This window comes from Bombina bombina, chromosome 2, assembly GCF_027579735.1.
Source record: "Bombina bombina isolate aBomBom1 chromosome 2, aBomBom1.pri, whole genome shotgun sequence".
In the NCBI taxonomy this organism is placed as follows: domain Eukaryota; kingdom Metazoa; phylum Chordata; class Amphibia; order Anura; family Bombinatoridae; genus Bombina; species Bombina bombina.
In genome coordinates this window covers 561,722,184-561,746,860 of record NC_069500.1, presented here as the reverse complement: position 1 = coordinate 561,746,860, position 24,677 = coordinate 561,722,184, and the positions used below count along the sequence as shown (strand labels likewise).

The window sequence follows — 24,677 nt, the reverse complement described above, 5'->3', positions numbered from 1 at the left end:
AGGCAGCGCTGATAGATGCTCTAGCAGCGCCCTGGTCCTTCAGCCTGGCTTATGTGTTTCCACCATTTCCTCTGCTCCCTTGTCTGATTGCCAAGATCAAGCAGGAGAGAGCTTCAGTGATTTTGATAGCTCCTGCGTGGCCACGCAGGACGTGGTATGCAGATCTGGTGGACATGTCATCCTTTCCACCATGGACTCTGCCGCTAAGGCAGGACCTTCTACTTCAAGGTCCTTTCAAACATCCAAATCTAAATTCTCTGCGTCTGACTGCTTAGAGATTGAACGCTTGATTCTATCAAAGCGTGGTTTTTCCGAGTTGGTCATTGATACCTTAATTCAGGCTCGAAAGCCTGTGACCAGGAAAATCTATCATAAGATATGGTGTAAATATCTTCATTGGTGTGAATCCAAGGGTTACTCATGGAGTAAAGTCAGGATTCCTAGAATCTTATCTTTTCTCCAAGAGGGATTGGAGAAAGGATTGTCTGCTAGTTCCTTAAAGGGACAGATTTCTGCTCTGTCTATTCTTTTGCACAAACGTCTGGCTGAGGTTCCAGACGTTCAGACCTTTGTCAGGCTTTAGTTAGAATCAAGCCTGTGTTTAAACCTGTTGCTCCGCCATGGAGTTTAAATTTAGTTCTTAAAGTTCTTCAAGGGGTTCTGTTTGAACCTTTGCATTCCATAGATATTAAACTTTTATCTTGGAAAGTTCTGTTTTTAGTAGCTATCTCCTCGGCTCGAAGAGTTTCGGAGATATCTGCTTTACAGTGTGATTTCCCTTATCTGATTTTCCATGCAGATGAGGTAGTTTTGCGTACCAAACCTGGGTTTCTTCCTAAGGTAGTATCTAATAAGAATATCAATCAGGAGATTGTTGTTCCTTCATTATGTCCTAATCCTTCCTCAAAGAAGGAACGTCTTTTACACAATCTTGATGTGGTTCATGCTTTGAAGTTTTATTTACAAGCTGCGAAGGATTTTCGTCAAACATCTGCTTTGTTTGTTGTCTACTCTGGACAGAGGAGAGGCCAAAAGGCTTCGGCAACTTCTCTTTCTTTTTGGCTGAGAAGCATAATCCGCTTAGCTTATGAGACTGCTGGCCAGCAGCCTCCTAAAGAATTACAGCTCATTCCACTAGAGCGGTGGCTTCCACATGGGCTTTTAAAAATGAGGCCTCTGTTGAACAGATTTGTAAGGCGGTGACTTGGTCTTCGCTTCATACTTTTTCTAAATTCTACAAATTCGATACTTTTGCTTCTTCGGAGGCTATTTTTGGGAGAAAGGTCTTACAGGCAGTGGTGCCCTCCGTTTAAGTTCCTGCCTTGTCCCTCCCTTCATCCGTGTCCTAAAGCTTTGGTATTGGTATCCTATAAGTAATGGATGAACCCGTGGACTGGATACACCTTTACAAGAGAAAACAAAATTTATGCTTACCTGATAAATTTATTTCTCTTGTGGTGTATCCAGTCCATGGCCCGCCCTGTCATTTTAAGGCAGGTGTTTTTTATTTTTAACTACAGTCACCACTGCACCCTATAGTTTCTCCTTTTTTCTTGCTTGTCTTTGGTCGAATGACTGGGGGTGGCAGCTAGGGGAGGAGCTATATAGACAGCTCTGCTGTGGGTGTCCTCTTGCAGCTTCCTGTTAGGAAGGAGAATATCCCACAAGTAATGGATGAACCCGTGGACTGGATACACCACAAGAGAAATAAATTTATCAGGTAAGCATAAATTTTGTTTTTTGAAATGGCCTTTAGCAAAATAGCACACGGAAACATGATTTTTTTTAACCTCTCTCTGATATATTTATTTTAGCTAGAATATCTTACACGTAATTGTTGTTTATCTTAAGATTGAGTGGTGCATCACCATTTCTTGGAGAAACAAAGCAAGAGACCTTGGCTAATATTTCTGCTGTGAGTTATGAATTTGAAGAGGAATTTTTCAGTAACACAAGTGATCTGGCCAAAGATTTCATAAGAAGGCTTCTTGTCAAGGACCCAAAGTGAGTTTCTAAACCAGAAATTGTTTTCTGCAAAATAGGAGCATTTTTAATTTGTTTGTGTTTGCAAAATTAAATTTACTTAAAGTGATTGTAAACTCTCCCCTGTTTAAAAACAGGTCCGGAATGTTAGTGATATTTTAGATGGAGTTTATTTCATCAGTTGTAATGAAGTTGCACTATAACTTAATTTTAAATATAGAAATGAAATTCAAATTCCCTGCCGTTCGCCACCCACTTTAAAAGTCATTTTCTGTGAGCTAACAGTTGCTGTCCAATCAGTTCTCTCCCTATATGGCACTTTTGTTGTAGCTAGAGCGCTGATTGGAGTACAGTTCAAACCTTTAGCGCACAGAAAAATTAACTTATGAAGTGGGCAGCGGAATGCGGGTATTTTTAATTTCTTATCTATATTAAAAAGTAAGTCATAGCTAGGGTTGCACCGATACCATTTTTTTTAAGACCAAGTACCAATACTTTTTTTTTCAAATACTCGCTGATACCAATCACTGATACTTATTTTTTAAATGTCATGTGACAGTTTCCCAAGCACAATTCAGACTAATGATTTAAGATAGTTTCTTTATAATTATGAAGAACTGTAACTCAAAAGACATTATGAAATAATAAAACAGTTTTATTTGCTTGTTGTCACAAAGTTGTAACAACTCAAAGAAATTTCACAGAACATGTTAATAAATAAAAATATTACAATAAAATATATTAATAACAATAATAAATAACAAATGTAAAATCACAACCAACCAAAAGTGCAATACAGTAAAAAATATAACAGTGCACTGTTTAATCATGGGGAACAACACTATGAGCTAGATTACATTTGACTGGTAAGCTTTACCAATGCTCTCATTACATGTCCAACTCCATTAAAGTCTATGGAGTTGGAAATGTCAACAGAGTATTGGTAAAGGTTACCAATCAAATGTAATCGAAATCTAGTCCTATAATTGTAGGATGAGTGTTCATAGGAATTAACTTAATCCACTGATTGGCACTTCCGGAAATGATTGGTGGAGAGCAATTCCGGAAACCACCCTCGTGATGAAGATCTGAAGGTATCGGTTTAAGTATCGGAGCATTTGCACGAGTATAGCCCATCTTCATTACAACTAATGAATTAAACTTCATCCAAAATATCACTAACATTCCGGATCTGAATTTCTTTCATGTAATTAGCAAGAGTCCATGAGCTAGTGACGTATGGGATATGCATTCCTACCAGGAGGGGCAAAGTTTCCCAAACCTCAAAATGCCTATAAATACACCCCTCACCACACCCACAATTCAGTTTTACAAACTTTGCCTCCCGTGGAGGTGGGGAAGTAAGTTTGTGCTAGATTCTACGTTGATATGCGCTTTGCAGCAGGCTGAAGCCCGGTTTTCCTCTCAGAGTGCAGTGAATGTCAGAGGGATGTGAAGAGAGTATTACATATTTGAATTCAATGGTCTCCTTCTACAGGATCTATTTCATAGGTTCTCTGTTACCGGTCGTAGAGATTCATCTCTTACCTCCCTTTTCAGATCGACGATATACTCATATATACCATTACCTCTACTTATTCTCGTTTCAGTACTGGTTTGGCTATCTACTATATGTAGATGAGTGTCCTGGGGTAAGTAAGTCTTATTTTTTGTGACACTCTAAGCTATGGTTGGGCACTTTTATATAAAGTTCTAAATATATGTCTTTAAACTTATATTTGCCATGATTCAGGATGATCAATATTCCTTATTTCAGACAGTCAGTTTCATTATTTGGGATAATGCATATGAATAATCAATTTTTTTCTTTCCTTAAAATTGTTTCAATTGACTTTTTCCCTGTGGGCTGTTAGGCTCGCGGGGGCTGAAAATGCTTCAATTTATTGCGTCATTCTTGGCGCGGACTTTTTTGGCGCAAATTTTTTTTGTCATTTCCGGCGTCATACTTGACGCCGGAAGTTGTTCGTGTTTGCATCATTTTTTTTACGTTTTGCGCCAAAAATGTTGGCGTAACCGGATGTGGTGTCATTCTTGGCGCCAAAAGATTTAAGGCGCCAATAATGTGGGCGTCTTTTTTTGCACTAAAAAATGTGGGCGTCATTCTTGTCTCCACCTTTTTTTCACATTATTTCAGTCCCATTTTTCATTGCTTCTGGTTGCTAGAGGCTTGTTCATTGGCATTTTTTCCCATTCCTGAAACTGTCATTTAAGGAATTTGATACATTTTGTTTTATATGTTGTTTTTCTTTTACATATTGCAAGATGTCTCAAATTGACCCTGGATCAGAATCTACTTCTGGAAAGACGCTGCCTGATGCTGTTTCTACCAAAGTTAAGTACATTTGTTGTAAACTTGTGGTAACTGTTCCTCCGGCTGTAGTTTGTGATGAATGTCATGATAAACTTGCTAATGCAGATAGTATTTCCACCTGTTGCTGTTCTCTCAACATCTAATACTCAGGATGTTCCTGTTAATATAAAATAATTTGTTTCTAAATCTATTAGGAAGGCTATGTCTGTTATTCCCCCTTCCAGTAAATGTAAAAGGTCTTTTAAAACTTCTCATTTTTCAGATGAATTTTTAAATGACCGTCATCATTCTGATTTGTCTGTTTCTGATGAGGATTTTTCTGGTTCAGAGGATTCTGTCTCAGATATTGACACTGATAAATCTTCATATTTATTTAAAATGGAATTTATTCGCTCTTTACTTAAAGAAGTTTTAATCGCATTAGAGATGGAGGAATCTAGTCCTCTTGATACTAAATCTACTAAGCGTTTAGGAGGTTTGAAAACCGAATTTATAGTTATTCCAGAAGCTTTTCCTGTCCCTGATGCTATTTCTGAAGTAATTTCTAGGGAATGGAATAATCTTGGTACTTCATTTACTCCTTCTCAAAGGTTTAAGAAATTGTATCCTGTGCCATCTGACAGATTAGAGTTTTGGGACTAAATCCCTAAAGTTGATGGGGCTATCTCTACTCTTGCTAAACGTACTACTATTCCTACGGCAGATAGTACTTCCTTTAAGGATCCTTTAGATAGGAAGATTGATTCCTTTCTAAGGAAAGCTTATTTTTGTTCAGGTAATCTTCTTAGGCCTGCTATTTCTTTGGCTGATGTTGCTGCCGCTTCCACTTTTTGGTTGGAGGCTTTAGCACAACAAGTATCAGACCATAATACTCACAGCATTGTTAAACTTCTTCAACATGCTAATAACTTTATTTGTGATGCCATCTTTGATATCATTAGAGTTGATGTCAGGTATATGTCTCTAGCTATTTTAGCTAGAAGAGCTTTATGGCTTAAAACTTGGAATGCAGATATGTCTTCTAAGTCAACTTTGCTTTCTCTTTCTTTCCAAGGTAATAAATTATTTGGTTCCCAGTTGGATTCTATTATTTCAACTGTTACTGGGGGGAAAGGAACTTTTTTGCCTCAGGACAAAAAATCTAAAGGTAAATATAGGGCTGCTAATCGTTTTCGTTCCTTTCGCCAGAATAAGGAACAGAAGCCTGACCCTTCCCCTAAAGGAACGGTTTCTGTTTGGAAAACTTCTCCAGTCTGGAATAAATCCAAGCCTATTAGAAAGTCAAAACCAGCTCCCAAGTCCACATGAAGGTGCGGCCCTCACTCCAGCACAGCTGGTAGGGGGCAGGTTACGATTTTTCAAAGACATTTGGATCAATTCGATTCAAAGTCTTTGGATTCAGAACATTGTTTCACAAGGGTACAGAATAGGTTTCAAGGTAAGGCCGCCTGCGAAGAGATTTTTTCTCTCTCGTATTCCAATAAACCCAGTGAAGGCTCAGGCATTTCTGAAATGTGTTTCAGATCTAGAGTTGGCTGGAGTAATTGTGCCAGTTCCAGTTCTGGAACAGGGTCTGGGGTTTTACTCAAATCTATTCATTGTACCAAAGAAGGAGAATTCCTTCAGACCAGTTCTGGATCTAAAGATATTGAATCGTTATGTAAGGATACCAACATTCAAAATGGTAACTATAAGGACTATTCTGCCTTTTGTTCAGCAAGGGCATTATATGTCCACAATAGATTTACAGGATGCATATCTTCATATTCCGATTCATCCAGACCACTTTCAGTTTCTGAGATTCTCTTTTCTAGACGAGCATTACCAGTTTGTGGCCCTTCCGTTTGGCCTAGCAACAGCTCCAAGGATCTTTTCAAAGGTTCTCAGTGCCCTTCTCTCTGTAATCAGAGAACAGGGTATTGCGGTATTTCCTTATTTGGACGATATCTTGGTACTTGCTCAGTCTTCACATTCTGCAGAATCTCATACGAATCAACTTGTGTCGTTTCTTCAAAGACATGGTTGGAGGATCAATTTATCAAAGAGTTCGTTGATTCCTCAGACTCGGGTAACCTTTTTGGGTTTTCAAATAGATTCAGTGTCCATGACCTTGTCTCTAACAGAAAAGAGACGTCTGAAATTGGTTTCAGCCTGTCGAAACCTTCAGTCTCAATCATTCCCTTCGGTAGCTTTATGCATGGAAATTCTAGGTCTCATGACTGCTGCATCGGACGCGATCCCCTTTGCTCGTTTTCACATGCGACCTCTTCAGCTTTGTATGCTGAACCAATGGTGCAGGGATTATACAAAGATATCACAATTAATATCCTTAAATCCCAATGTACAACACTCTCTGACGTGCTGGATAGATCACCATTGTTTAGTCCAAGGGGCTTCTTTTGTTCGTCCAACCTGGACTGTGATCTCAACAGATGCGAGTCTGTCAGGTTGGGGGGCTGTATGGGGATCTCTGACAGCGCAGGGGGTTTGGGAATCTCAGGAGGTGAGATTACCAATCAACATTTTGGAACTCCGTGCGATTTTCAGAGCTCTTCAATTCTGGCCTCTTCTGAAGAGAGAATCATTTATTTGTTTTCAGACAGACAATGTCACAACCGTGGCATATGTCAATCATCAGGGTGGGACTCACAGTCCTCAGGCTATGAAAGAAGTATCTCGGATACTGTATGGGCGGAATCCAGCTCTTGTCTAATTTCTGCGGTTCACATCCCAGGTGTAGACAATTGGGAAGCGGATTATCTCAGTCGCCAGACGTTACATCCGGGCGAATGGTCCCTTCACCCAGAGGTTTTTCTTCAGATTGTTCAAATCTGGGGACTTCCAGAAATAGATCAGATGGCCTCTCATCTAAACAAGAAACTTCCCAGGTATCTGTCCAGATCCAGGGATCCTCAGGCGGAGGTAGTGGACGCGTTGTCGCTTCCTTGGAATTATCATCCTGCCTATATCTTTCCGCCTCTAGTTCTTCTTCCAAAAGTGATTTTCAAAATTCTAATGGAACGTTCGTTTGTACTGCTGGTGGCTCCAGCATGGCCTCACAGGTTTTGGTATGCGGATCTCATTCGGATGGCCAGTTGCCAACCTTGGACTCTTCCGTTAAGACCAGACCTTCTATCTCAAGGCCCTTTTTTCCATCAGGATCTCAAATCCTTAAATTTGAAGGTATGGAAATTGAACGCTTGATTCTTAGTCATAGAGGTTTCTCTGACTCAGTAATTAATACTATGTTACAGGCTCGTAAATCTGTGTCTAGGAGGATTTATTATCGAGTCTGGAAGACTTACATTTCTTGGTGTTCTTCTCATAAATTTTCCTGGCATTCTTTTAGAATTCCTAGGATTTTACAGTTTCTTCAGGATGGTTTGGATAAAGGTTTGTCTGAAAGTTCTTTGAAAGGACAAATCTCTGCTCTTTCTGTTCTTTTTCATAGAAAGATTGCTAATCTTCCAGATATTTATTGTTTTGTACAGGCTTTGGTTCGTATCAAACCTGTCATTAAGTCAATCTCTCCTCCTTGGAGTCTTAATTTGGTTCTGAGGGCTTTACAAGCTCCTCCGTTTGAACCTATGCATTCTCTGGACATTAAATTACTTTCTTGGAAAGTTCTGTTCCTTTTGGCCATCTCTTCTGCTAGAAGTGAGTTATCTGCTCTTTCTTGTGAATCTCCTTTTCTGATTTTTCATCAGGATAAGGCAGTGTTGCGGACTTCATTTAAATTTTTACCTAAGGTTGTGAATTCTAACAACATTAGTAGAGAAATTGTTGTTCCTTCATTGTGTCCTAATCCTAAGAATTCAAAGGAGAGATCTTTACATTCTTTGGATGTAGTAAGAGCTTTGAAATATTATGTTGAAGCTACTAAAGATTTTAGAAAGACTTCTAGTCTATTTGTTATCTTTTCTGGGTCCAGAAAAGGTCAGAAGGCCTCCGCCATTTCTTTGGCGTCTTGGTTAAAGTCTTTGATTCATCATGCTTATGTAGAGTCGGGTAAATCCCGCCTCAAAGAATTACGGCTTATTCTACTAGGTCTTTTCTTTCTAATTCCTGGGCGTTTAGGAATGAAGCTTCTGTTGATCAGATTTGCAAAGCAGCAACTTGGTCTTCTTTGCATACTTTTACTAAATTCTACCATTTTGATGTGTTTTCTTCTTCTGAAGCAGTTTTTGGTAGAAAAGTACTTCAGGCAGCTGTTTCAGTTTGATTCTTCTGCTTATAATTTCAGTTTTTTTCATTATTGAGATTAAAACTTTTGTTTTGGGTTGTGGATTATTATTTTTCAGCGGAATTGGCTGTCTTTATTTTATCCCTCCCTCTCTAGTGACTCTTGCGTGGAAGTTCCACATCTTGGGTATTTATTATCCCATGCGTCACTAGCTCATGGACTCTTGCTAATTACATGAAAGAAAACATAATTTACGTAAGAACTTACCTGATAAATTAATTTCTTTCATATTAGCAAGAGTCCATGAGGCCCATCCTTTTTTGTGGTGGTTATGATTTTTTTGTATAAAGCACAATTATTCCAATTCCTTATTTTGATGCTTTCGCTCCTTTCTTATCAGCCCACTTCTTGGCTATTCGTTCAACTGAATTGTGGGTGTGGTGAGGGGTGTATTTATAGGCATTTTGAGGTTTGGGAAACTTTGCCCCTCCTGGTAGGAATGTATATCCCATACGTCACTAGCTCATGGACTCTTGCTAATATGAAAGAAATTAATTTATCAGGTAAGTTCTTACATAAATTGTTTTCTGCAAAATAAAAACATTTTTTCATTTGCTTGTGTGCGCAAAATTTCACTTACTTATTGAGCATCCATAAAAAAAATATATATAATTTTAATATTATTATTCTTTTTTTGGCCATTTAATTGTAAATAGCTGCCAAAATCCGTAACACTGGGTAGAAGAATAGATGTACGTGAGCACTGAAATGATACAGATAAATAAAACAGAATAAAGAACAGAAATATAGGAGGTGGATCCTGCTTATCATACTTTGATTTTTGTACAAGTTTAGACTTTGTAATTCTACAGTTACATAAGACTACACAAAATATGTCAATAAAGGAGATAGTAGTTGTCAATATTTGCAGTTAATTTAGTTTGTTCAAATCTGTGTCTAAAGAAACTGCATCAGAGTAGGACTCTTAGGTCTGCATCTCCTCCGGTTTGTATAGGATCTAGTAGAAAAAAAGAAAAACACTGCAGACCATATTGTATGTATAAGCAGCACTTCTAGATCTTTGTGGTTATCAATCCCTCACTCAGTAACAATACCAGTTCATTCACAGGGTCTTCTACAGCTGAGTAATACTTGATGCTACGTGTTTCTCAGCTATACGCTAGCTGTGTTATCGGGTATCGCACAATGTTTATATAGGATGTTAGGGGCTTGGTATTTTGTGGTTCTAATAACTGTAAATTATTTTATTTAAAACAAAATCCAAATGCTATGTTTTGTTCATATACTAATGTTATAATTATGTAAAAGGATTTCAAAATACATTAAAAAGGCATTAAATTCTCTAGAGCATTTTTTTATTGTTTTGATATATTTGGAAAGTGGTTCAGTAATATCCATCCATAAATGCACTGCAAATGATAAAGGTTTGTGACAGCAGACTGAGACAATTGACTTGTAGAAAAGTGCTGTACTTATAAGTAACTGGATGAAGACCATGTCTGGAGATTCAGTGGCTGCTCACGTGACTAGGAGATTGTGGGATAAAACTGTCTGCACTGTACATGCACAATGTGTACCCAGGCTATTTTATTTTTCTCATTCTTTCCTAAAAGGAAGAGGATGACCATTCATGACAGCTTGCGTCACCCTTGGATAAAGGTACTGTTTTATATCTATTTTGAATTGTTGCTTTAATATTGTTTATGTATAAATAAAATCTGGAGAGCTATTTATTTGCTTTGGTTACTCAATTGCTGTCTACCTACAGTAGTGTGTCAGCTAGACCTGACATCCAACCATTTGCTATATAAAGCTTGTCATATACTGCAGTGGCTACTGATCTAAATAGCAGAGTCTACATTTTCATTATAGGTGTAGCTTTAAAACTTAATGATGATTAGATCTCATGCAAAAAAAAATGTGCTTTTTTTATTTTATTTTATAATTTTCACCATGCTGCTTTTGCACTCCAAATTAGATAATATATCTTTTTTTTTTACAGAAAGGTCATTAAATGCAACAATTGCACGTTCTAAATCATACGATTATTTTATTTTTCATTATATATTGACACTAGATGTATTTAACACTCTGCAGAACATGGCAGGGCTTAAACACATAGCTTGAATCTGTAATGCAAAAATGATGATTTAGATTTAGAGCATGTCATTTTTGCATTAGATTACAAGGTAAATATGTTGGTTACCTAGATCCTGCCTTATCCATACATGTGTCAGTGTATGTATGTGTATATATATATATATTAATCCAGAAGAAAAAAAGGCACTCACTGTTCATAATAAAACGTAGCTTTTAATATGTATCCAAAAGTTAAAACGATATATATATATATATATATATATATCATGTGGCGTTAATGTGAGCAGTGGCCTCCACTGAATTTTCTACACTTCGATAAAGCTTTTTATATTTCAGTCAGAAAACAGGTTTGTTTGTTAAATGAAGCTCAAAGGTCAGTTGTGACATCACAGACTGCAAACTACACATGGAGTAGCGGCATCAAGGCGATGCAATTCTAGCTCTAAGAGAGATTTACCTTTTTCAAACCATCAAAGGCCACCTCAGTAGATCCAGTTTTTAAAGTGACATGAAACCCATTGGTTTTCTTTTGTGATTCCGACATAACATACAATTTTCAATTTACTTATATTATCAAATTTACTTTGCTCTCATGGTATTCTTTGTTCAAGAGCTATCTAGATAGGTAGTTTGTACATTTCTGCTAAAGCACATGATAGGAAACACTGCTGCCACCTAGTGTCCTTGAAATGTATAAAACAGTTATAAAACTGCTGCCATATATTGCTCCAGTAAGGTGCACACTCCTACACCTTTCTTCCTGCTTTTCTACAAAGGATAACAAGAGAACAAATTAAATTTGATAATAGAAGTAAATTGGAAAGTTTTTATTTTACACACTGTCTAAATCATGAAAGAAATGTTTTGGGTTTCATGTCCCTTTAAATTAAATGTCAGTAGATGAATTTAGGGGAAAAAATGAAAATCTGCCAATGTAAAATGTATGTAAAAAGGGGCTTCGTGTTTACTTTTGTCACAACTAAATATTAATTGTAATTATTTACAGTAATTGAAAAAAGTGTATTGAACTAATGAAGTGTTTGAATGCTTCTTCTCATGCAAGCTACACCTTAAAGGAGCAGTAAATACAGTAGATTTGCACAATCAACAATTGCATGATAACAAGACAATGCAATTGCACTTAGGGTGCGATTTATCAAGCTGAGACGGACAAGGGCGCATATATACGCTCCCCTGTCCGCTGCAGCTCTCCTCTGGTGGGCTGAATCCCCCTGGCGGAATTCAGCATTGAACACGAGTGCTATTTTTCGCTCGCAAGCAATCCCGAGCTGTCAATCTCCCCGTGCTGACTAGACCGCAGAGATTACATTTCGCCACTTTAGAGATGGCGAAAGATTAGGGAAGCAGCAGTCTGATGACCCATGCTTGTTAAATATGGCGTGCAGGTTCTCTTGTGAGAACCCGCAGCCATAGTGGGTCGAAAGACTTGCGAAGCCTTTGATCAATCGACACCTTAGTCTGATCTTCAAATAAGTAGTAGATTTTTTTTCTGATACATTTTAAAGTTATGTCTATTTCTACTCCTTCTGTATCATGTGACAGCCATCAGCCAATCACAAATGCATATATGTTTATTTTGTGAATACCTGCACATGCTCAATAGGAGCTGTTAACTCAAAAAATGTAAATATAAAAATACTGTGTACATTTTATTAATAGTAAATTGGAAAGTTGTTTAAAATTGCATGCTCTATCTGAATAATGAAAGTTTAATTTTGATTGAGTGTCCCTTTAATGATAAAGATAATATTAATACCTTGCTAGGCAACAGCAGTTTTTTCTTAGTTCTTGTCCCAGTAGAAAAAGAAGAATCTGTATCTAACCTTACCGCTTGCTATAGCTATAATAGCTGCCCTAGATTCTGCTCCTGAGTGTTTAATACATGATCTGAGCAGATAGAAAAGCACATACATTACAAATCTGTAATGCTTAGTCTATTTTTATAAACCATATGTTTTTTACTATTATTTTTGTTGCATTTGTTGCAAGTTATTATTTGAGGGGATAAACACCAATGGTTATTTCTTTTAAGTGCACCTTTAAGATTTAATACAGTAATTTGCACACAAAATCACCTGAGTGAAAGACATAGTTATAACATGATTCTTTATTGTGAACCTGTTTTAGCCTAAAGATACCCAGCAAGCACTGAGCAGAAAGGCCTCTGCTGTAAATATGGAGAAACTTAAGAAGTTTGCAGCGCGAAGAAAATGGAAAGTGAGTAAATGTTAGTAAAATGTTAAGGACATTACAATTAAAATACTGTCATACACATAAGAAAGCGGCAATGCATCATGGTAAAATATTTTTGACATAAAAAAAAAAGTTTAATTTATGGCTTTATAATTTTGTATTGGAACTAAGAGAAAAATTGTTTGCGTACAGCTCCTACTTAAGGCTGTGACACTGCAAGCGGAGCAACGCTCAGCGTGTAGATGCGGCTGTGCGCGCTCAGTGTGTCCTGCCTTTTCATCTCTGAGCACTCTGTTGCGTAAGGTCGCGTAGCTGAGCGCTGAGAGATGAAATATTTGATCTTCAGAAGCGATGCAACGCGGAGCGAAGCAGCTACTTTGCCTCACACCGCATCGCTTGCAGTGTGTCACAGCCTTAACACCTAACTCACTAGCTGCTGCTAAGGCCAATTACTATCTATCTAGGATGTGTTTAAAATCATATATTTTAAAATACCCTATTTTATGCAAAAAGAAAATAAATAGATGCATTACTTTTGAAATTCCCATTTTTATTAAAGCAAATGCTAAAAAAATTGGTTTTGTTTTTAAATATAATTTTTATTGAAGTTTACATTGGAAGAAAAAAAAAAAAGAAAACAGAAAAAAAATTGCTTCAATGTCCCTTTAAATGTCATTTCAGGATGATTTGTTAAGAAGAGCGCTTTACTTAAATAGATTGCTATAATGATTTTCCCTTTCTATGCAGAAAATGAATGTCTCTGTCGTGTGATTTTAGGATGTGAAATGACTAACATTGTATTTGTTTCCCCAGCAATCTGTGCGCTTAATATCCTTGTGCCAAAGACTGTCAAGATCGTTTTTGTCCAGAAGCAATATGAGTATAGCTAGAAGTGATGATACTCTGGTAAGAAAAAAAAACATTTTCTTATTAACACCTAATTCTGTTTGTTTTTTTTATTTATAAAAAGGAAAACAAAAGAGAAAACTAATATTTAATGCTCAGATTTATTTTTAATACAGGAAATTTGGATTTTGATATAGAATGCTTGTGAAACAATATAATACATTTAGAAAAGACATATGGGACTTTAATGATTCTAAGTAAAATGTAAACCGCATTATTTATATATATATATATATATATATATATATATATATATATACACACAAATATACACATACGCAGACACACACACACACACACACACACACACATATATATATATACACACAAATATACACATACGCAGACACACACACATATATATATATACACTCAAATATACACATACGCAGACACACACACACACACACACACACACATATATATATATATATACACACAAATATACACATACGCAGACACACACACACACACACATATATATATATATACACACAAATATACACATACGCAGACACACACACACACACACACACACACACATATATATATATATACACACAAATATACACATACGCAGACACACACACACACACACACACACACACATATATATATATATATATACACACAAATATACACATACGCAGACACACACACACACACACACACACACATATATATATATATACACACAAATATACACATACGCAGACACACACACACACACACACACACACATATATATATATATACACACAAATATACACATACGCAGACACACACACACACATATATATATACACACAAATATACACATACGCAGACACACACACACACACACACACTCTGGACAATCAGGTAATTCTTTATTTTCTTTCTTGTCATTAATAGCTCAATGTCAAGATTACTCTAATTATTCCTATGACTAGAATTATCTGTGTGGTTTCCCAGCATTCTGTGCTGTAGGTGTCTATGGCATAAAACAAAGCCATAAACATTTTGCTGCTCAGTATGATTGTATTGGGAGTACTGCGCTCTCACGACTAAATGTTCGGGTTGACTGATGAATTTGTTCGCTGAGAGTTTGCTGAGCTGTGATACAGTATAGCAGTAACAGCATATAACTGAGGATGCTTAGTACGGATTATCCTTGCTGCAGTACACCACATAGCGCATCATTCTGCTGTGCTTTGAACAAATCCAGCACAGATGTTAAAACTGATAATAATGCAAATCCATGAATTCATTCCAGAAAAAGGTAAGTCTCTATTTTCTGTATATAAATGACAGATTCTACAGATCCCACGTCGTTAATTTGTTGCTGCTTCTGCTTAATGTTTATAACCAACACCAATACAAAGTGATTCCATAATAACACAATTAAGTGCCTTCTGCTTTTGTAAATGAGAAGACTCAAAGAATTCTGGGGAAGATAATTAGTTAGTAAAAATATCTGCTTAATTTCAGCTGATTACAATTTCACAGCATAGTACTCAGAACCCACAAAAAAAGTCAAATATTTTTGATGTCATGCTAGAACAAAGATGTTATAATCTGTTACTTGGTAAGTAGATGTAAGGCCTTATAAATGTTAAGGGGACACTTTTAAATAACTTTCCAATAAACTTCAATTATCTCTTGCTGAAGAGTAACAATGCATTGCTGGGAGCTAGCTGAACACAGGTGAGCCAATGAGAAAGGTGTGTGTGTGTGTGTGTGTGTGTATATATATATATATGTGTGTGTGTGTATATGTGTATATGTATGAGTACATATGTACGTATATCTGCTGGTGAGTGCCAGGATTTCTGTGTGTTGTGTTAATAATGTCTGTAATGCTTCCCTGCGGGCCTGTCACCCGGCCTGCTCTGGGGTTAACTGCCTGGGTTGCTGGGAACTTTGCAGCTGTCTGTCAGTGTTCAGGGCTGTGGAGTTTGCTGTGGCTTAGGATGTGTACCTAACCCAGTCCAGTCTGTGAGTGCGGTCAGTTCCTGTGTTTTGTATTTACATAGGGGAGGTTACAAAAGCCTGTGTCACCCTGGGAGGTTCCCAGTTGGTTTGTTTGGAAGTATGCATTGTGTGGGTGCTGTTTTAGGGTCCCAGGAAGGGGGATACCTTCTTGTGCTCCTGGGCTTGATCCTTTGGCGCCAAATGTAACTGACTTCCTCCAGTTTTGCTTTTAAACATTACTGTGAATCTGCTGGTGAGTGCCAGGTTTTCTGTGTGTTGTGTTAATAATGTCTGTAATGCTTCCCTGTGGGCCTGTCACCCGGCCTGCTCTGGGGTTAACTGCCTGGGTTGCTGGGAACTTTGCAGCTGTCTGTCAGTGTTCAGGGCTGTGGAGTTTGCTGTGGCTTAGGATGTGTACCTAACCCAGTCCAGTCTGTGAGTGCGGTCCATTCCTGTGTTTTGTATTTACATAGGGGAGGTTACAAAAGCCTGTGTCACCCTGGTTTAGGGTCCCAGGAAGTGGGAGACCTTGTCGTGGTCTTGGGCTTGATCCTTTGGCGCCAAATGTAACTGACTTCCCCCAGTTTTGCTTTTAAACATTACTGTGAATCTGCTGGTGAGTGCCAGGTTTTCTGTGTGTTGTGTTAATAATGTCTGTAATGCTTCCCTGCGGGTCTGTCATCCGGCCTGCACTGGGGTTAACTGCCTGGGTTGCTGGGAACTTTGCAGCTGTCTGTCAGTGTTCAGGGCTGTGGAGTTTGCTGTGGCTTAAAATGTGTACCTAGTCCAGTCTGTGAGTGCGGTCCATTCCTGTGTGTGTATATATATATATATATATATATATATATATATATATATATATATACACAGTATATGCAGCTAGCAAATAGCAGCTAATTCAAAGTAGAGCACTGCTGCTTCTGAGCATACCTAGGTATCCTTTTTCAACACAGAATACCAAAAGAATGCTAAATCATGAAAAAAAATTGGATTTTATATCCCTTTAAGAAGTATAAAAGGCTTTTAACCCTAAGTTACACACTTACCTTTCTAGAACCCTCCCGTTTCACCTGTGTTGTTTGAATTCACTTCTGTCCTCAACAATTTCCTCTGCTCCCACAAGAAACCAAGTGCGAATTACTTTTTTGCTGACAGATTTTTAATATTTTCGAAGGAAAAAGGAGATTGTGGTCAACTTTTTTCAAGATGTATTTATTTGGTTTTTTGCTTCTTGAAAAGCTTACATCCTAAATATTTCAATGCTTTTTGGTCATGCTTACAAAGGTGTGTAACTCTCCACCAATCAAGCAGAGGCAGTTGTCCTTATCAGCCAGTGAGGATTAGTAGAGTATTACTACAGTACTGGTTTAATTTAAATTGAAACGGTTAACGTTCATAAATGAGGCACTTTCATGTGCATGATAGAAAATGTTTGAGTCCTTTTAAAATCTGCTTAAACTGATATTTTAACGGGCATTAAAGTGTTAAGGACTTGCATAAATATGTGCATTTGGTGGTTTACAATACCTCAGTATGCGGAAAGTGGTGGCCACTCGTTCTGTTTGGCTATTTTTGGAGCCAAATTTGTTCTTGTGAAACTGCAACACTCTAGGATCTCAATTTGCACAGATTCTAGATAGCAGTTAAACAAGAATACATTTTGCTCCAAAAATAGCTGAACGGCACGAGTGGCCGCCACCTTCCGCATTCTGAGATATCTGAAATCTCCAAATGCCCATACCTAATAAATAATGTTTAAATGGAAATTTGTAGTGTATGTGGGTGCTTAACATCAGTATTTTGTACCTTGTTCATTTTTTGTTATTATATTTTTTTTGTCACCACACTAAAATAGTACACCACTATCATGTTATTTAAAGGAACAAATAGCTTAACGGCACGAGTGGCCCCCACCTTCCGCATTCTGAGATATCTAAAATCTCCAAATGTCCATACCTAATAAATAATGTTTAAATGGAAATTTGTAGTGTATGTGGGTGCTTAACATCAGTATTTTGTACCTTGTTCATTTTTTTTATTATATTTTTTTTGTCACCACACTAAAATAGTACACCACTATCATCTTTTTTAAAGGAACAAAAAAGGTACTAAAAGAAAATTTGTTAAAGCATTTTATTATTGCACTATTGCTTGTATATAACTATGGGTCTGATTATATAAAGCTCTCTGGTCTGAGAACATTCTATGACATGCCTTATCATTATGCTGCCATTAAAGGATTGTTTTAATGGCAATTTTTACCTCGGAACTGTGTACATCATTAAAGGGGCATTAAATCTTAAAAAAATGCTAGATAGAATGAAGCATTCAAAGAAAAGATTAGTCTGAAAATAAAATATAGATGTATTTTTTAAGATTTCATTAGCTGTTTGAATATTGACAAAATAAGTGTAAAGTTTTAGTGTCAATAAAACAGCGGGAGCTGCCATGTTGTAACTTAGGTTACCTTCTCTGCTGTGGCCAATTAGGGACAGTTATAAATAGGCCACTAGAGTGTGCAGCCAATGGCTGTGCAGAATATAACCGTGTTCTGCTCTTCCATTTCGAACAGCAACTGAAAAGCTAACAATTTCAGAATGAAATTACAGAAAAAGGGAACAAAATAAATAAGTATATTGCAGAATTATTTTTATATATACAATTTTATATTATCTCAAATTGTTTAATGTCCATTTAAGGGGAATTTACTAATATGCTTTATGTGAAAGAGAGACACTAACTTTAGAATATACTGCTTAATAAAATAAGCTGATGATGATTTCTGTACATGCTGGCAAGTTTATGTGTTTAACCCTATGCAACTCCAGAACAACAATGAACTACTGGAAGCTAGTTGAACACCAAGCCAATAAAAAGAAGCATATGTGCATAGCCACCAATCTCCTGCTAGCTCCCGGTCGTGTGCTGCTGCTCCTGAATCTTCCTTTATATGCTTTCAACAAAGGATACCAAGGGAAAAAGTACATTGATAAGAAGTAAATTAAAAATATCTTGAAATCCCATGCTCTCTCTGAACCATGCAGGTTTAAGCACAACTCCTCCTGCCCTATTGGTAAGGATGTACAGGCCTTGCACCAGCATTTAAACCAAAAGTTGTTTTCTAATAAGAATAGGGGAAAACTTTTTTAGTTTTTTTTTTTTGTTTTAACAAATACATTTCTAAACACTATTTTGGATTCAGCAAAAGAAAAAAAAGTTTTTAATGCACCATTAACAGTTGGCCTTTTGATGGGTGTGCTCCTTGGCGATGGCATTGGGAAGCAGTGTTCTAAACGTATGCAACCTTGCTAGCCCTTGTAGGATATAATATATTTCAGACTGTAGGTCCCATTACTTATACTACAGTCAGCTAGCCTGTCAAGTAGACTAGAGGTTTGGCAGCCAGCATATTGATGTGGCAGAAGATATGTTAGAACTTTAGTGTGAAACTGGAAACCATATAAAAAATTATTCACCTCTGATTTCCATTGATGCTTTATAGACCGTTCAAACGTATTGTTTGTAAATGTTATGATATTGTTAGAACCCTTTTTGGGCTGGTTTGCTTCTTCATTATTTTCTTGCCATAATTCTGTACCTACAAGAGAGTTGAAAAAACAGAAACTGCAGGGTAGTATTCAATGAAACCCAACTAAGAATGTTCTGAGCATCTCTATATTACGATGCAGAGGGAGGCCAAGAACGCACTATATCCACATATAGAATTAGAGGAGTTTTGACCTTTCAATACACTCTGGTTTCAACTGGATTCAAAATTGTATAACAGGCATGAAAAGCAATACATTTAGACACTTTATTTCCTATATAAATTTTATAACATTTGACATCCTAAATTCTCAACAAAATGTCTCTAAGCAATGCTTGATTTAGATATGTCTGCATTTTGAGGAATGAGTCTAGCATTGGTTGTCGCAGTGGGTTATAACAGACCAAAATAAATATTTTAGAATCTTGTGTTCCTTAGATTTTCCTCTTTTGAGTTTTTTTTTTCTACCATGAGGAAGCTGTGGTAGATTAGGCTAGAATAATAATGCTGACGTTTTAATTACAGTGAGAAAATTAATTTAGTCACATCCAGTATCTCACAAAAGTGAGTATACCCCTCACATTCTGTAAATATTTTATTATATCTTTTAATGTGACAACACTGAAGAAATGACACTTTGCTAAATTTGCTGTCCCCTTAAAATAACTCGACACACAGCCATTAAAGGGACACTGAACCCAAAAAAAATTATTTCATGATTCAGATAGAGTATGCAATTTTAAGCAACTTTCTAATTTACTCCTATTATCAATTTTTCTTTGTTCTCTTGCTATCTTTATTTGAAAAAGAAGGAATCTAAGCTAAGGAGACAGCAATTTTTTGTTTCAGACCATGGACAGCACTTGTTTATTGGTGCTGTCCTATTAGCAAGGACAACCCAGTTTGTTCACCAAAATTGGGCCAGCATCTAAACTTACATTCTTGCTTTTCAAATAAATATACCAAGAGAATAAAGAAAATTTGATAATAGGAGTAAATTAGAAAGTTGCTTAAAATTGCATGCCCTATCTGAATCACAAAAGAAAAAATGTGGGTTCAGTGTCCCTTTAATGTCTAAACCGTTGGCAACAAAAGTGAGTACACCCCTAAGTGGAAATGTCCAAATTGTGCCCAAAGTGTCAATATTTTGTATGGCCACCATTATTTTCCAGCACTGTTTTAACCCTCTTTGGCATGGAGTTTACCAGAGCTTCACAGGTTGCTACTGGAGTCCTCTTCCACTCCTCCATGACGACATCAAGGAGCTGGTTGATGTTAGAGACCTTGCGCTCCCCCACCTTCCGCTTGAGGATGCCCCACAGATGCTCAATAGGGTTTAGGTCTGTAGACATGCTTGGCCAGTCCATCACCCTTAACCTCAGCTTCTTTAGCAAGGAAGTGGTCATATTGGAGGTGTGTTTGGGGTCATTATCATGTTGGAATACTGCCCTTGCGGCCCAGTCTCCGAAGGGAGGGGATCATGCTCTGCTTTCGTATGTCACAGTACATGTTGGCATTCATGGTTCCCTCAATGAACTGAAGCTCCCCAGTGCCAGCAGCACTCATGCAGGCCCAGACCATGACTCTCCCACCACCATGCTTGACTGTAGGCAAGACACACTTGTCTTTGTACTCCTCACCTGGTTGCCGCCACACACGCTTGACACCATCTGAACCAAATAAGTTCATCTTGGTCTCATCGGACCACAGGACATGGTTCCAGTAATCCATGTCCTTAGTCTGCTTATCTTCAGCAAACTGTTTGCAGGCTTTCTTGTGCATCATCTTTAGAAGAGGCTTATGGTCTGAGCACTGACAGGCTGACCCCCCACCCCTTCAACCTCTGCAGCAATGCTGGCAGCACTGATGCATATATTTCCTAAAGACAGCCTCTGGATATGACGCTGAGCACGTGCACTCAACTTCTTTGGTCAACCATGGCGAGGCCTGTTCTGAGTGGAACCTGTCCTTTGAAACCGCTGTATGGTCTTGCCCACCATGCTGCAGCTCAGTTTCAGGGTCTTGGCAATCTTCTTATATCCTAGGCCATCTTTATGTAGAGCAACTTTACTTTTATTTCATGTAATTGACAAGAGTCCATGAGCTAGTGACGTATGGGATATACAATCCTACCAGGAGGGGAACTGTTTTCCAAACCTCAAAATGCCTATAAATACACCCCTCACCACACCCACAATTCAGTTTTACAAACTTTGCCTTCTATGGAGGTGGTGAAGTAAGTGCTTGATTTTTATGATTTCCTCTATGATAAGCGCTTCTAAGCATTCTGAAGCCCAATTCCTCTCAGAGTACAGTGTTTGTCAGAGGGATGAGAAGAGAGTATCACCTATTTGATTTTATGGTTTCCCTCGCGGGAAATCTTTTTAAGGGTTCTCTGTTATCGGTCATAGGGATTCATCTCCTACCTCCCTTTTCAGATAAACGATATACTCTTATATACCATTACCTCTGCTGATAGTTTTCAGTACTGGTTTGGCTATCTGCTATATGTGGATGGGTGTCTTTCGGTAAGTATGTATCCTTATTTAAGACACTCTCAGCTATGGTTTGGTGCTTTTATGTATTATTATAAAGTTTTAAATATATCTAACTTATATTTGCCATATTTATATATGTATATTTTCCTTTGCAGTCTAGCAGTTTCGTTATGGGAATCATGTTTTAGGAAGTTTCTTACCTGGGGTATAGTCTTTTTTTTTCAATTGACTTGTTTTTTCTTTGGAAATCTTGTGGGCAAATTAGGCTTGTGAGGGCGCAGAATGCTGTTATTTATTTGCGTTTTTTGGCATGAGATTTTTTTTTTGGCACGGATGTGCGTCTGTAATGGTGCAGGTTCGTCATTTCCTGCGTCTTAGTTAACGCTAGGTTGTTTGGCACAAAATTGTGTTTGTTATGATGCGAGTTGCATCATTTCCGGATGTTTGTTGGCGCCAAAAAAATTCTCAACTTCCTTTTGCGTCATATTTGGCGCCAAAAAAATTAGTTTTATTTTACTACACTTCCTATATACTCATTGCCTTCTTTATGCTCAGAGGGCTATGGTATTTGCTTTTTTTTGCCAATTTTAGCATTTGCTTTTTTTCCCATTCCTGAAATTACTATATGTGGAAATAAGATATTTCGGTTTAAATGTTATTTTTTCTTTTTTACATTTTACAAGATGTCTCAATCTGATCCTGTCTCAGAAGTTGCTGTAGAAACCATGCTGCCTGAACACAGTTCTACCAAAGCTAAGTGTATCTGTTGTAAGCTAGTGGAGATTATATCTCCAGCTGTAGTATGCAACAGTTGTCATGATAAGCTTTTGCATGCAGAAAAGGTTTCTATTAGTGCTAGTACAGTATCTGTTGTTACTTCAACATCTAAAGTACATGATATCCCTGTTGATATGAAAAATTATCTTGCTGATGCGATACAGAAGGCTATGGCTGCTATACCGCCTTCAAATAAACGCAAAAGGTCTTTTAAAACTTCTCATAATACTGATGAAATTTGTAATGACCGGCAACATACTGATATATCCTCCTCTGATGAGGATCTCTCTGACTCAGAAGATCCTACTTCAGACATTGACACTGATAAATCATCTTATATTTTTAAGATTGAGTATATTTGTTCTTTGTTAAAAGAAGTATTGGTTACTTTGGATATTGAGTAGTCTGGTCCTCTTGATATTAAATCCAGTAAACGTTTAAATTCTGTCTATAATCCTCCTGTGACTACTCCTGAGGTTTTTCCTGTTCCTGATGCTATTTCTGATGTGATTGCTAAGGAATGGTCTAAGCCTGATACTTTTTTTGTTCCTTCTTCAAGGTTTAAAAAATTGTATCCTTTGCCAGTGGCTAAATTAGAGTTTTGGGAAAAGTCCTTAAGGTTTATGGGGCTATTTCTACTCTTGCTAAACGTACTACTATTCCTGTGGAAAATAGTACTTCTTTTAGGGATCCTTTTAGATAGGACGATTGAATCTTATCTAAGGAAAGCTTATTTGCATTATGGCTATATTCTCAGACCTGCCATTACTATGGCTGATGTTGTGACTGCATCAACTTTTTGGATGGATAGCTTAGCACAACGGGAAAAAGACTCTGATTTGCATAGCATTGTTCGTTTGCTTCAACATGCTAATTATTTTATCTGTGATGCTATTTTTGATATCATCAAGATTAATGTTAAATCTATGTCTTTGGCTATTTTTGCTAGAAGAGCTTTATGGCTCAAATCATGGAATGCTGACATGGTATCTAAATCTAGGTTACTATCTCTATCATTCCAGGGTAATAATTTGTTTGGCTCCCAGTTGGAGTCTATCATTTCCACTATTACTGGGGGGAAGGTTTTTTTTTCCCTCAAGATAAAGTCTAAGGGCAAATCTAAAGCTTCTAATTGGTTTGGTTTATTTTGTCAGAATAGAGAACAGAAAACCACTCCTTCCCCTAAAGACTCTGGCTCCAATTGGAAGCCATCCTTGAGTTGGAATAAATCCAAGTCTTATAAGAAACCAAAGCCAGCCCCCAAGACTGCATGAAGGTGCGGCCCTCAATCCAGTTCTACTAGTGGGGGCAGATTGAAATTATTTCAAGACGTTTGGGCAGGTTCCATTTAGAACCATTGGATTCAGAATATTGTCTCTCAGGGGTATTGAATAGGTTTCAGCCCATGGGGTATCTGGGTTAGAGCACTGAAACATTTTGCTTTCTTTTGCATAAGAATAAATCATTATGGCCATAAAACCTTTCTTCTCTTTTATAGGGGCTGTAAACACCTCATAATTACAAGGCATTACTGGTGTCTTACTATACATATAAGTTGACGATCATATATATTTTAAAAACAATTTAACTTCTTTTTTGCTGCAAGTATTTTTAAGTAGCCAAACTCTGCCCACTACTTGCCTCATTTTGAGGAGCCAATCTGGCCTTGAGTCTGCAGCTGACAGGGCTGGCATCTGTCATTATATGTATGTATATGTATATATTATATGTTAGTATAAAGTGCATTGTTTTGATGTTCTTATTTGTTAAATAATAATAATAAAACTCACTTGTATTTCTTCTTTGTAAACAGGATGAAGAAGATTCTTTTGTTATGAAAGCCATTATCCATGCCATTAATGATGATAACGTTCCTGGTTTACAGCATCTTCTGGGCTCTTTGTGTAGCTATGATATTAACCAACCAAACAAGGTATAGTGTCTGGTTCATCCATCTTTTTTTTTAATAAATAACTGTAACAAAAAAACACACTATATGCAACACGTGTCTATGTTCATTACAATTAGGTGTGTTGAGTACTGTGATTTTGTTTGATGTGATTTTTTTATTCAGTCACCATAATTTATATATATATATATATATATATATATATATATATATATATATATATATATATAAGCAGCCAAAGAGAGCACTCGCCT

At 37.2% G+C, this 24,677-nt stretch overlaps 1 protein-coding gene across 1 annotated transcript in view; it reads left to right on the top strand.

Annotated features, from left to right (window-relative positions):
- DAPK1 (death associated protein kinase 1) overlaps nucleotides 1-24,677 on the top strand; it is a 492,700-nt gene that overhangs the window by 293,829 nt on the left and 174,194 nt on the right. Inside the window, 5 exon segments of the mRNA XM_053702428.1 lie at nucleotides 1,852-2,004; nucleotides 10,133-10,178; nucleotides 12,768-12,857; nucleotides 13,647-13,739; nucleotides 24,328-24,447. Coding sequence (XP_053558403.1) covers nucleotides 1,852-2,004; nucleotides 10,133-10,178; nucleotides 12,768-12,857; nucleotides 13,647-13,739; nucleotides 24,328-24,447 — 502 coding nt within the window.